General features: G+C 41.1%; 1 protein-coding gene across 1 annotated transcript in view; it reads left to right on the plus strand.

The window, feature by feature from the left end:
• LOC122795950 (enoyl-[acyl-carrier-protein] reductase, mitochondrial-like) overlaps window positions 1–14,368 on the plus strand; it is a 688,493-nt gene that overhangs the window by 15 nt on the left and 674,110 nt on the right. Inside the window, exon 1 of the mRNA XM_044064436.1 lies at window positions 1–234. This exon is cut by the window's left edge and continues 15 nt beyond it. Coding sequence (XP_043920371.1) covers window positions 47–234 — 188 coding nt within the window. The 5' untranslated portion in view covers window positions 1–46. The remainder of the gene's footprint in view (window positions 235–14,368) is intronic.

Raw genomic sequence — 14,368 nt, forward strand, 5'->3', positions numbered from 1 at the left:
TTAATTTTCTCATGAGTTTTTAAGCTGTTCGTAACAGAGAAAAAACATGCCGGCTGCTTTATCTAAGATTTTACCATTTGCTTGGCCAGTTTCTTTTCTGTCCCTCTCAAAACTTGGTAGCCCTATTCGAACTAAATCTTTTAGTATAAGGTTCTTTTCTGCTATTGTTAAATCAAAACATTTCTGTGAAGCCCTGGTCTACAGAAGCCATGGACATTATGAAGATGTAATTAAGTGAGTACATGCAAAGATTTCCTTTATAAGTTTTACTAAGATAATTTTGCAATTAGGTTACAAACTAAGTTTCAGTAATTCATGAAACCTAAGCTTATTGTAATTCGCATAGTGGTTTAGTACTGCAGGAAAGGCTTTGATCATGTCATAAATTGTTAGAATTAATGCTGTGCTTTGGCAAAAATCTGGTGGACTCAACTGTAATTAAACATTTGTTAAGGTACACTGGCAAATGTTGTCACTTGTTGATAACAAAATTATTTTGTAAGTATTCAGTGAAGCCTGGATTGATAACCTTCTCAAATTGAAGAATCTGAAAGAGCAAATACATGGCATCACATACTGTATTACCACACAGACAGCGTCTAAGCATAGTTATCGGGTGATCATACTGGTTCTTGGACCTGGTGAACAACACTATTTTCAGATAACTACATTTGTGCTATATAATTTTATTCATCTGTAAAGAGATGTGATACCTGAATGTGTAAATGATATAAGTAAGTTGTAGATCTGATAGAATGACGAGAGTAGGTAAAAAATATGAACTTCTTTCCCATAACTTAGTGGAGAAAAAGATACACGTGCAGAAGTGATAATCATTGTAAGAAAACTTTGTGGGAGTTCCACAGGATAACTTAAAATTACTTGGGGCAGGCTACTCATTTATTTACATTATTTGGTAACTGGCTATAATAGTATTTCATACTCAGTACTGCCCTCACAAATCTCTTTTTGCTGTTTCCAAGAGAGGCCCCAGTCTATAAGAGGTGCATCTGCATTCTGAAGTACACTGTCAGTTTCCTTAGCCACTGTTTTATTACGTCATTTAAGAGTTTTTACACTGTAAAAGACCTTTATTTGCTGTTTGGTTCTCAGAAATGCCTCTGCCTGGCAAGCATATTTTCCCAGAGATTTCTAAGTTTGGTTCAACTTCCATGTTCCTTTTTTATGTATTCTGCTTTCTCTCCATCTTACATTAAGTGATTCCCCCTGGAAGGAGTGGGGTTCTCATAGGCTAAGGGTCCCTTAAGCTTTGTCACTTAGCTCTTCTCTGCAGGAGCCTTGCTGCAATTCATTGATTGCCACATGAGTAGTCTAAGATATGGCTATAACAAATAGACAAACCTAGGTGGTTTGTACTTTCCAAACCAAAGACAGTTAGAGATAATAATCCCTGACACATTATGGTATCTGATACCACTTCACTTAATAAGGAAAAGATAGAAACCAATACTTATGTTTAGCCAGAATACTAAACTATTTGTATGAAACCTTTAATTGTGCATCTGCTTTTATGTTAACTTGTAGAAAACTTCATGCTGGGCTGAATGAGAATCTCCAGTTAAAACTTGATAGATGTCAACAAAATGTAGATGTCACTGTATGTCATTCAGAGAGTCATATTACATGTGTGTGCATGTGTGTGTATGCGTGTGTGCATGTGCGTGTGTGTGAGTGTGTGTGTGTGTGTGTGTGTTATGAATGCCCAAGTGTCCCAACCATCAGCATCTACATTGCTGAACATATTTTGTACTCTGCACAATGAGTTAAAACTATATAAAGTCTTAAAGCAAGGAATCAAAGCATTACTGTACAGATATATTTTGTACTTGCTAATCTGGATGATTAATGTTTCATTGAAATGCATATCATCTAAGGGTAAGTTTGCTGATCCATAATTGTTGAACTGTAGTGGGCTGTGAGGAAGAATGTGACCAAGTGTGCTGGATGTCGATGATTTACTATGGTGTGATGATATATTTCATCAGATGCAGTGCTGAGTTAGTCGAGTTGTGTTTTAGTAAATTTGGTGTTGAAATGAGGATGTTGGTTTTTGGGAAAGTCAGTGCATTTTTTTAATATAATCTGGAAAATTTTGGATATTATAATACTCTTGGCATTAGGGGGTTTGTGTGTGTGTGTGTGTGTGTGTGTGTGTGTGTGTGTGTGTGTGTGTGTGTGTGTGTGTGTGTGTGTGTGTGTGTGTGGTTTAGGGTTAGAGAAAGACTAGAAAATGGGATAGAGTTAGCTAAGTGTTTGTTTGTTTGTTTGTTTGTTTGTTTGTTTGTTGGTATCTCTTTAGGGTTGAAAGTGTAGTAAGTATTTCAGGTTAGGGTTGGTGGAAAGACTATGGATGTATTTTGTGTTGTATGTGTTTGTGTGTTGCTATGCATGTTGTGTAGCCAAGTGTCTTTGCAATGGTAGTGTTTTAAAAGGGATTTTTATAAGATAATGAAGAGTGTAAAGGCTAGAGGCAAAGACAACATTAGGGTTAATATTAGGGTTTCCCTGATGGCAGGCATTTACATGTGTGACCATTGTATGGAGTACTGTGGCTGCACAATGGGACAAAAAGTCGTGTAGACGTCTTTCTGAATTAGAAGGGCTTTTGTATACTATTTTATTTTTATTTTATTTATTTATTTTATATTTGTTGACCGGGATAGTCCGGCTGGGTACATGCCTATTCTGCATACTAGCCTACTAAAATAGGAACAATGTTTATTTATACCACCAATGGGTTGTAATTTCATTGCATTTTCCATAGTATAAGACACACTCATTTTAGATCCTTTAAATGGTAATCAGCATTGCCTATTACAGAAAGACTATTTTATGTCCTTTTACATGGTGCTAATAAGCATACCTCTCAACTGTCCAGATTTTTACAGAATGTCCGATTTTTGCCTCATATTTTTGTTTCTGTTCCTGATGAAGGCTGAAGTTAGTAAATTATGGCAGGCATTTGTGTTTCAGACTTCATAGTCTTCAAAAAATGCTAAGTTAATAAGAGCAATATTTAAAATCTGTCCCTATTTTTGGCAGTTTATCCCTCCATTAATTTGGTTTTGACCAGATTTCTTGTGCTAAGAGGTTGAGAGGTAGTACTGGACATTTACACTTCATTTGCCTTCTCTTAATCCAGTCCTCTTTGAAAATGCAAAATAAGCAGAGTAACACTTCAGTCTGCACTGACGTGAACATTCAAACAACAGAATGAAACATTTCTTACAATACAGTGGTACAAACGCCAGAAAAGGAAAGTTCTGGGAAGGTTACACAACCATTTTCTCAGCATATTAGACTTGTTTTGCAATAGCACAAGAGAAGTGAAACAGTACTGCGCCTGGGACTAGTCTAAGAAGATTTAGCTGAACAAGTGTTGTAATACTTTTTAAATCCCTTTGCAAGAGAAGCTCTACTTGAATTGTACTTCTTGGTATGATCAAGTGTGTTTTGGTACCCTTCCCTGTATCAGCAAAAGGATGAAAACTGCTGCCCTCTGGGAAGTATCAGCAATCTTATCACATGCTGCACACTTGTTCTGAAACCTTTTTTCCAGTCCTACCTTTGCAATCTCAGTGAATACATCATACCTTAAAATCTCAAAAGCTGAATTGACTCAGGCTTCCAGCAATGACAGAAAGCTATTTAGCAGTTGTTTCAGATGCTGCAGATCACTCTGTTTCATTTTCATTATAATTTAATTATGGTTAAATCATTATTCTGCAATAATGACAGACACTTTCTTTATATGGGATATAAACAACTCAGTATGGTGACTGCCTCAAAACTCACTAGGTATTTATTTAAACCTACTGAAAGAGAAATATCACATGATTTGTGGCTGAAGATGGGAACGTTATCTGGGATGACTGAAGTGTCATCAGGGAATACTTCATCAATGGTGCAATAGAATAATTCAGATATCCCTTTCAGATTGTAGTGAAATCTTTTGTCTAGAGAGGCCTAGCTGTTTTCTTTGTGGCAAAAAGTAATCAGTCTGGTTTAATCTAGCTAAAATCATTCCTGTAACACTATTTTTGATTGGATAATTGGTCTGGTTCCTGTTTCTCTGTCTTTAATAGCCAGTGTTTTAAACCAGTTATACTTGTTTGCTCACACTGCTCAAAGTTGCAGAGAGATTGGCCTTCTGACATTTGCTCTGCTGTGATACTGGAAAAAGATAAAGTGTTTATTTTCTATTGGTTTCTGCACTTCTGTTTTACTACATATCTCTGTAATCTGTGCAACAGTATTTTTGTCCCACCCACCTGCCAGTTGTTGCTGTGGTGGTGGTATTAAATCTTGGTGGCTTTGAGTTGCCCGCCTCTGGTATAAAGTTGATACCGGGCTCTCTACCCTGTCACATTACATCAGCTCATTCTACTGTTTATAGTAAGAACTTAATAAAGGCCTGCCCCATTAGCTTCTGAACCTTGAATTATCTCATTACCTTCTGTCTCTTCACTTTTTACTGAGATAAAAAAGTATCTCTATCTACTTCATTTGCTGTTTGCCATATTTATTACTTCTTGTTGGTAGCCTCACTAAATTAATGGCAGTGTTCTACTGAATTGCTGATTTACTAGTGCTGTCTGTTACTGTTGTGATTTGTGAGCTATTGTTTCAAAGCAATCTACTGATTAACTATATTTCATTGCTATCTACTGCAATTCATTACTGTTTAACTGTATTATACTGCATTTCGTTGCTGTTTAACTGTATTTTTTCATACTGCAGATGCTATTCTTTTAACTATACATGATTAATCTGTGCTTTACTGTGAGTTTTTTATTACTGAGTTCTTAAAATTAAAATTGAGTAGCACAGTCTCAATACAGGTCTGCAGCATCCAGAGCTTCAGCTGAATGGTTTTAAACCCTTTTTGAGGTATTCCAGCTACAAGTTTTCCCTTAGTAGCACTTGTGTTATCATCTAGTAGTACTACTCGTAGACCTTCCTCCCTTTACCCTCTTAGCTCTTTCAGTTTCTGACAAATATGGATAGACAATCTTCTACATTTTCTCCTGCCAGTCTGGTCAATATAGGCATCCTGAGACAGTTTAGCAACTGTTTTATGTACACGGACAACCCTCTACTACTGCCACCTAGGAACACAATTTGTGAGAGATGCAATTTTATCAAGAACCTAATGTCATTGCTGTCTCCCCCACAAAGCAGTATATCTGGTACTGAGAAGGTTGGCAACATGAACACCATACCACAAACACCACCCACACCTACACAACTCCCCTCCACATATGCAGAGGTCCTCAACAAAAGCATCCCAAAACCAAAGAGACCTCTGAGGAATAAACACTTAAACTCCACTACCCACCACACCACACACCACACATAATCCACACACCTGTGTCTCACAGCCACTAAGGCCTAAACATAAACCCAACATATTAGTCATATGAGACTCCATTGCGACACACACAGATGTGTCTCTCACCAGGCTTGATAAGCTGAAAGTTATGGTTAGTTGTTTGTCAGGTGCCAGAATCTACCATATCACACACGCACTCAAGTCTCTCAACAGCAGGTACTGTTATGACTCTGTCATAGTCCATGTTGGTGTGAACGAATTGAGGCTTACCTCCCTGGACTATATGAAGAGAGACATGAGTGAGCTCACTGAGTATGTGTCCCAGGCAGGTATGTCCCTAGCCTTAAGCCTGGACTATATGAAGAGAGACATGAGTGAGCTCACTGAGTGTGTGTCCCAGGCAGGTACGTCCCAGCCTTAAGCCTGGACTATATGAAGAGAGACATGAGTGAGCTCACTGAGTGTGTGTCCCAGGCAGGTACGTCCCAGCCTTAAGCCTGGACTATATGAAGAGAGACATGAGTGAGCTCACTGAGTGTGTGTCCCAGGCAGGTACGTCCCCAGCCTTAAGCCTGGACTATATGAAGAGAGACATGAGTGAGCTCACTGAGTGTGTGTCCCAGGCAGGTACGTCCCAGCCTTAAGCCTGGACTATATGAAGAGAGACATGAGTGAGCTCACTGAGTGTGTGTCCCAGGCAGGTATGTCCCTAGCCTTAAGCAGCATCTTACCATCACCCAGAATGATGCCTCAATACACACAGAAAATGATTGACTTTAACAACTGGCTTAGTTTCTGGTGTCATTTAAAGGGGATCCAGTACTTGACAGTCTGGGATGTCATGATTGACAAGCCATGATGCTTTGCCACAGATGGCCTGCAGCTGTTTCCCTTGGGATTCAGGTTCCTGGAAAAGGCTCTTGCCTCCTCCATAGTGCCTTTTTTGGGTAATGCCATGAGGTCAAAACTACCAACACGACAATTTCATCAAAATGTAAATTAAAGGTCTTGCTGCTAAACTCTAGGAGTCTAAATATGAAACTGCACTCATTACAAGCATTCTTAACCCTGGAAGAAGCTGACATTTGTGCAGTCACAGAAACCTGGTTCAAAGCTGCAGAGAGCACCCCAGCCATACCAGGTTACTCATCCTATCATTCATTCAGACCCTAAGCTGTGGGCAGCAAAACAAAAGGAGGTGGAGTTGCAATATATATAAAAGACGTACACACCTCTATGCTGGTCAACCAGTATGATACTCAGGGAATACTCCAGATGCAGTTAACAATTGACAAGAACTCTGTTCAAATCACAGCTAGCTATAGGCCTCCAACTCAGACTCAAGATGTCCACACTCCACCTATCTGGACCTCTTTGAATCTATCAAGAGTCAACCCTTTACACTGATCCTGGGTGATTTTAACTATCAATCCATAGATTGGAAGAAATACTCATGCCAAAACACAAATGCCTAGAGATTCTTTGATTTCACCAATGCAAATGCTTTGGACCAGTTGGTTGACACCCCCACAAGAGGTGAAAATATCTTGGACTTAGTATTAACCAACATGAGTAACCACTGCAGCAAATCTACAGTGTCATCATACCTGGTAAGATCTGACAACAAAGCAGTCACTTTTGAAGTCACCATCCCCCCCACCCACCCAGCTAGGGTCAAACAAAAAACTTCTCCAAAGCTGATTACAACCTCCTAAGGGAAGGTATAAACAGCTTCACAGCCCCTCTCCCTCCACAGAAACTGGCACATATGTCCAAGCTTACACCAAAGTCCTATATGAGCACTTATATAGTTGCATGGAATCAAGAATACCAGTCAGGACAAATTCCTCCTCCTCAAGAATGAGTAAACCTGTCTGGTGGACATCTACAATAAATAAATTTTATAATAAAAGGAAAAATTTGCTGTCCAGGACCAAGAAGGAGCAGGTGTCTAATTGGAAGCAATATCTCCTTAGCCTGAACAAACAAATAAGAGCACTAGTGAAATCCTCCAAAACAAATTTCAAGTCTAAACTGCCACATCTAATAAAGACATTCATAAGGCTTTCTTCACATATGTCTACATTCTTAATGGAAGCACTCAGATCTTCTCAGAACTGGTGTTCAAGGACACCACATACACAAGTCCTGTAGATATAGCCAACCTTTTTTCAGACAGGTTTAGTGAAAACTTCGCTCCTCTGTCCCTCCATCAGTAAAAAAGGACATCGCCAATACCTGCCCCTCCACCCCTTATCTCTAGGAAGCAAGTCATCACTGCCCTTTCAAAGGCAAAAAATGCAGCCTACATGGGACCCAATGACATCCCAGGCTGCATTCTACATGAACTCAGGCAGGAACTTGCACCCAATTAGTCACCCTATTCAACCAAAGCCTGAGTACTGGCTTCATCCCAGCTGAGTGGAGGACAGCTATTGTCATCCCTTTGCACAAAGGTGGAGCATCCACCGATCCAGAAAATTATAGACCCATCAGCCCAAGTAGCCTGATCTGCAAGGCCATGGAGCAGATTATCATAGACCTCATTGACAAGGACACTGGCAACCTCCAGACACTTGATCCCAAACAGTTTGGTTTTGTCAATGGGAGGTCATGCCTGTTAAATTTGGTCAACTTCTTTGAGGCAGTCACCATGGCCATAGACGAGGGTAAGACTGTGCACACCACCTACCTTGAACTGGCCAAGGCCTTCGATACTATTCCCCACTCAGGTATAATAGATAGACTCTCTCAACTAGGCATCAGGCCATATGTTACCAGATGGGTAGCAAGCTGGCTCACTGATAGAACCCACCTAGTCAAAATAGGGGAAGCCACCTCGAGTAGTAGACCTGTAACAAGTGGTGTACCCCAGGGACTGGTCTTGGGGCCTCTGCTGCTTGGGATATACTTCTCAGAGGTGCAGGCCAAATCTAGTAGGCTATGGCTGACCAAGTCTGCAGATGACTGCAGGCTGGGTGCTATCATCAGTTCCCCGAATGATGTGGACATCCTCCAAGAGAGTCTCACCCAAACAAATGACTGGTGCAAGAAACATGGCCTCAAACTGAATGCCAAAAAATGCATCACCATCATAATCCCGTTTAGGGAGAATGATGTTCCCACAAATTATCACATTGATAATAAGGTCCTAAGCATGCAATCAGTTGTAAGGGACTTGGGAATCCAGATTGATAGCAAACTGACTTTTGACCACCATATTGCCTCCGTTGTACAGAAAGCTTTCTACATGGTCCAGCTCATTAGTAAGTTATCTCATCCAGGGACAAGGTGGTTATAACATCCCTGTATTCTTCCCTTATAAGACCTATTATTGAATACAATGTCCCTTTTGCCATATACCTCACAAAGCACATGCAACAGCTGGAGAGACCACAGAGATTCCTCACCTAGAGAATCCAGGGCCTCAAACATCTACTCTACACAAATAGGCTAAAAGCCCTGTTCCTCTACTCAGTCTCCTACAGACTCCTCAGAGGTAACCCCTGTCTGGCACACAAAGCAATCTCAGACCCCACACTGATGGGACTGCTGCATATCCGCAAGTCAAGCTCTACTCGAGTAACCCACACACGAGACCTCAACCTGGTCTATGACATCAATAGGACTTGTTGGTGGGACAGATTTCTATTCCAGAGACTCCCCCTTTTGTGGAATAGACTCACTCTCCATGTAAAGCAGAGTACCTCATTAAACCTTTTTAAGTGCAACCTGGAATATTGGATGGGGAACAGGAAACACACCCCTGGGATTCCATCTATGTTCCTACTGGACAGTGACATAGGGTGCTGACTTGTTGGAACATGGGTTAAATTCTTGGCTAGGCTTGTAAGGGCCTCAGGGCTAATAGCCTAGTAACTTCCTATGATCCTGAAAGATCTCCTAGACTTCAATGCTCTTTCTGTTCATCCACATCAGTGCAATGACAACTAGCTACTTACACTTCATGAAGTTAAACTGCAGAAGCTGCAGATCACAATGAGCCATAGCCTTAGAGTACACCAGCTCAAGATGCAGAACAAATACTTAGCAAGTCCAGTCTCGACCCTACCCAGAAAATTGATGTATGAGGTTGAGAAGCAGGATTAATGTCATTTCCAAAAAAATAAAAAAAAAAAGAGAGGAAAGACATAGTGTCTTTTCTGTAAGGGTAGATCCCAGTTCTTCTGCACAAGGATTTAGGCAAATCAGCATTTAATAAGCTTAGTGGTCCTTAACACCTTCACCAGTTAATACATCACAAAAACAAATCTTTACTGTTGATAATTAATCTGCCGTCTTACCATCCAAGTCAGCAAATGCTTCAAACTGTATGGATGGTTGGATCTTGCATTTTAATGATCATTTGGTAATGATTATTCTAAATTAAAACAGAAAGAAGTGCTCTATACCTGTGGTAACAACATTTCTATGAAGCTGCAGAAGGACTGGATTGCTGACTTGCCAGTGGTTTCCTAGAAGCCTTGTTGTGCCATCATTTATGTCTCTGAACAGTTAAACAGCGAAACTTTCTTGGTTGTATCTGCATGCGGGGTAATGTTTTTACAGGCCCAAATCAGGTGTCATCCTTTCACCCAATCATTATTGAACTTACAGGACCAGCAACATAGTAAGGTACCAGGGTCATATGACACTGCTGTCACAGGGGGCAAGATGGGCACAGATACATTCTCCTGTGGTGCTGGTTGGACACTACATCTTAATTTAAATTTCCATTCACTGTAGTTCTATCCCATAGCATTTGCCAATTAGTCAGGCTAAGGTCCTTGCATAGGATCATTGGAGGTTACTAGGCTAATGGTCCTAGGATCCTTTCAAGCCTAGCCAAGTTTAACCCCTGTTCCCAAGAGTGTCTGTTATGAGCAAACACTTAATTCAGCACCTGTTGCCTCTGTTCAAGAGGGACACTGGTGGAACCGATGGGGTGAATTCCTGTTCTCCATCTAATCATCTAAGTAATGCTTAAATAAGGTCAATGAATGGTTTTGTGAGTTTGTTCCAAGGTGAGGTATCCTCTGTGAGACAAACTTGTCCCTCCAGTAAGTTCTGCTGATGTCACATACCAGGTTAAGGTCCTTAGAGCGAGTGACTCGTGTGCCATTAGACTTGTATATGGGCAGCATTTCCATTAAAGCAGGGTCAGAAAATGCTTTATATGTAACACACAGGTTCCCTGTGAGTAGTCTGTATGAGACAGAGTAAAGTGGCAGTGAAAGTCTGTCCACATAAGACAGATGCTGCAGACCCTGAATTTTCCTTGTAAGGAACTTTTGTGGTTTCTCCAACTGATGCAGGTACTTGGAGAGGTGCATACCAAAGGGAGCATTGTACTCTATTATTGGCATGATGAGGGAAGTGTAGAGGAAGGCTATAACTTCTTTTTTCTGGCGGCAATGCACTTGCTTATGAGATGAAATATATAAAATTCACTTCTTACTAATGTGGAGACATGGTGATCAAAAGAGAGATTGCTGTCAATCTGTGTGCCCAGATCTCTTACCACTGATTGCATGCTTAGGATATTGCTATTGATGTGATAGTTCACAGGGACATCACCCTTGCTGAAGCTGATTATAATGCATTTTTTACAATAAGTTTGAGGCCATGACTTTGGCACCAATCATTAGTCAGCATGAGTCCTTCCTGCAGGATGCTGACATCATTTTAGGACTCAATGACTGCTCCCAGTTTGCAGGTGTCAACTAACTTAGTCAACCAAAGACCTTTAGTTTTTGCCTGTCCTTCAGGGAAGTAGATTCTGAACAGCAGGGACCCCAGAACCAATCCCTGTGGAACACCACTGGTAACTGACCTATTGGAGGAGATGGAATCCCTTGTTTTGACTGAATGAGTTCGGTCAGTGAGCCAGTTTGCAAACCACCAGACAACATATGGGTTGATCCCAAGTTGGGTGAGTTTATCAATGATGCCAGAGTGGGGAATACTGTCAAAGACCTTAGCTGAGTCTAGGTAGGTAATATGCGCAGACTGGCCCTTGTCCAGGGCTTTAGTGACCATTTTGAAGAAATCCACCAAGTTTACTGCCCTTTGACAAAGCCAAACTGGGTGGTATCAACCATTTGGAGATTTCCTATATCTTTGTTGATAAGGTCCATGATCAACGTTATCACATGCTTCACGCTGTTCTGTGACCTTGCAGATAAGGCTGGTTAGGCTAATGGGTCTATAGTTTCCTCGGTCAGAGGATGTGCCCGCTTTGTGCGAGGGAATGATAGAAGCTGTTTTCCATTCCTTTGGGACATAGCTAGTGTTTGGGCTGTGATTGAAAGGAACACCTAGTGGTGTTGCTAATTCCTGTTTTAATTCATGTAGAACACAGCCTTGGATGTTAACTTGTCCCATAGAGTCTGTATTTTTGGCCTTTGAGAGGGTTTTTAAGACCTGCTACTTAGAGATAGTAGGCGGAGAAAAGTTGTAGGGATGCTTTAGGGTATGTGTGGTGGGGACAAAGGAATGAAGCTTTCACTGAACCTGTCAGCCAATAGGTCTGCTATGGCCACAGGTCCAGTATATGTAGTACCACTGACTACAAGTTTGGCACATATATAGGTCTTTCCTTTGATGTCACAGCTGTAACTAAAGAATGCCTTATGGTTGTCCTTTGTTTGGGAAACTAACCTGGATTCATAGTTAGCTTTAAAGGATTTCACAAGTACCCTTATTTGCTTGTTTAAGTTGAGGAGGGAGGGTTTCCAGTGTGGACCATTCCTTCCTATTCTTAGATAGCAATTTTTTTTCTCTTATTGTACAGCCTGTTAATGGCAGATGTCCACCATGGAGGTTTCTTCTTCCTTGAAGATCTTGCCCTGGTCCTATCTGGTAGAGTCAATACAATTGTGCAGGTGTTTGTATAAAATATTGGTGTAGAGCCACGCATAAGTATCCATACCATCAATGGGGGGGAGGGGCTACGATTGTAATTGGCCTTAGAGAATTTTTTTTATTCTAATTGCAGCTAAGGGGGGGGGGGGGTCTGGTGTTATAGTTATGACTATCAATGGTCCCCATGCTAGTGAGCACCAGATCCAGGATGTTTAAGTCCCTTGTGAAAGTGTCAATCAGCTGAATCAGGGCATTTGAGTTAACAAAGTCCAGGAACCTATGGGCAAGTGATTTGGAACTTGTATAGTTTACCCAGTCAATGGTCGGGTAATTAAAGTCACTTAAAATCAGGGTATTTGGTTGTATATTGACTGACTCAAGTAGTTCCAAGTAGGCTGAGTGGTTGTTTTGATTCCTGGAGGGGGTCCTGTAGCTGGCAATGACTTGAAAAGGGGTCTTACCAGCAGTTAATTGCACCTGAATTAGTTTAAGGGAATCATGCTCATTAACCAATCTGGAGGCATATTTATCTTTAATGAATATTGATACACCACCTCCTTTAATTTTCATGTTTTCAGATTGTGGTCTGAATGTGTGGAAGGAAATGTAACCCAGTACGGCTGAGGTGCTCTCTGCAGCCCTAAATCAGGCAGGTCTCTGTGACTGCACAAATGTCAGCATCTTCCAAGCTGAGGAGTGCTTCCAGTGAGTGCAATTCAGGTTTAGGCTCCTAATCTTAAGCAGTATGAGATTGTTTTTAAAGTTTTTTTTTTTTTTTTTTTTTTTTACATTGCGTGTCTTGTTCCTGTCATATTGTCCAAAAAAGGCACTATGGGGTAGCTAGAGCCTTAGCCAGTGACTGAAATCCCAGGGGTGACAGATGAAAACCACCTCTGGCAAAGCATCGAGGTCTTTCAATCATGTAGTCCCAGGCTGACATATACTGATCCCCTTAGAATGACACCAGAAACTAAGCCAATTGTTGAAGTCAATCATTTTCTGTTTGTATTGTGACATAATTTTAGGTGAAGGTAAAATGCTGCTTAAGACTGTGGACATATCTGCCTGAGACACATAATCAGAGAGCTCAGTCATGTCTCTCTTCATGTAGTCCAGTGAGATACATCTCAAGTCATTCACACCAACATGGACTACGATGTAGTCATAACAGTACCTGTTGTTGAGAGACTTGAGTGCATATGTGATGTGGCGGATCCTGGCACCAGACAGACAACTGACCACGACCTATTCCTTTTCCAACCTGATGAGAGAGACATCTGTGTGTCTCACAGTGGAGTCACCTATGACCAAAATGTTTGGTTTTGTGTTATGCCTTAAGGGCTTAGTTTGTGACACACTGCTGCGTGAGGTATTATGTGTACAATAATCTGCTGGAGATGTATTATGTGAAACATACTTAAGTTTGGGAGGTCCCTGGTGTTTGAGGAGGCTTCTAGTAGGGACCTCTGCATACGCAGGAATATGTGTTGTTTGTCTGGGTTGTGCAGGAGGTGATGTGTGTGTACTGACAACCTGCTCAGTGTCAGATGTACTGACTGGTCAGTGACAGAGCCTGGATTCAAGGTTCTTAATATAGATGCATCTCTTGCATGTTGAATTGGAGTGAACTAAGAGGAGTTGGATGTCAGTGAAAAGGAGACAATTGCTACATTGCCTCAGGATGCCTATGTTCACCAGGCTGGCTGGAGAAAATGTGGGAAATTGTCTATCTATAATGCTAGAATGTTACTGTGTTCAGAACTGGGTAGTAGACAGAAAGGTCTAGGTAAAGCAGATGGAGAGATGAAGAGGTCTAAATAATGAAGGTCTAATGAGTGGGATTTATATTGGCACTTCAGACATTATGCTGAATGTACCACCTGACCGTGAATCACAATCACGCAAAACCACCTATGGAGAAAAAGCAGTGTACTAAGGGAAAAATTAACAAGTAAGAAGTTTGCTACTATAACCACCATTGATATTTCAGCACAGTCCCGTGTAAAAGCGGGGCTTAAATAACAGCAGGGAGAACCCCTTTTATCTCAGACTAACCAATAAGGAAGCTCAACTCTGAGCCCTGGTTCAATAACCTTAAATCAGATGGGTCCCAAAAAGCACTCTTCTGCCACAGGGGTACAAAAGGGCCTT

Source organism: Protopterus annectens, chromosome 1.part0, assembly GCF_019279795.1.
Source record: "Protopterus annectens isolate FY-2018-M chromosome 1.part0, PAN1.0, whole genome shotgun sequence".
Taxonomy (NCBI): domain Eukaryota; kingdom Metazoa; phylum Chordata; order Ceratodontiformes; family Protopteridae; genus Protopterus; species Protopterus annectens.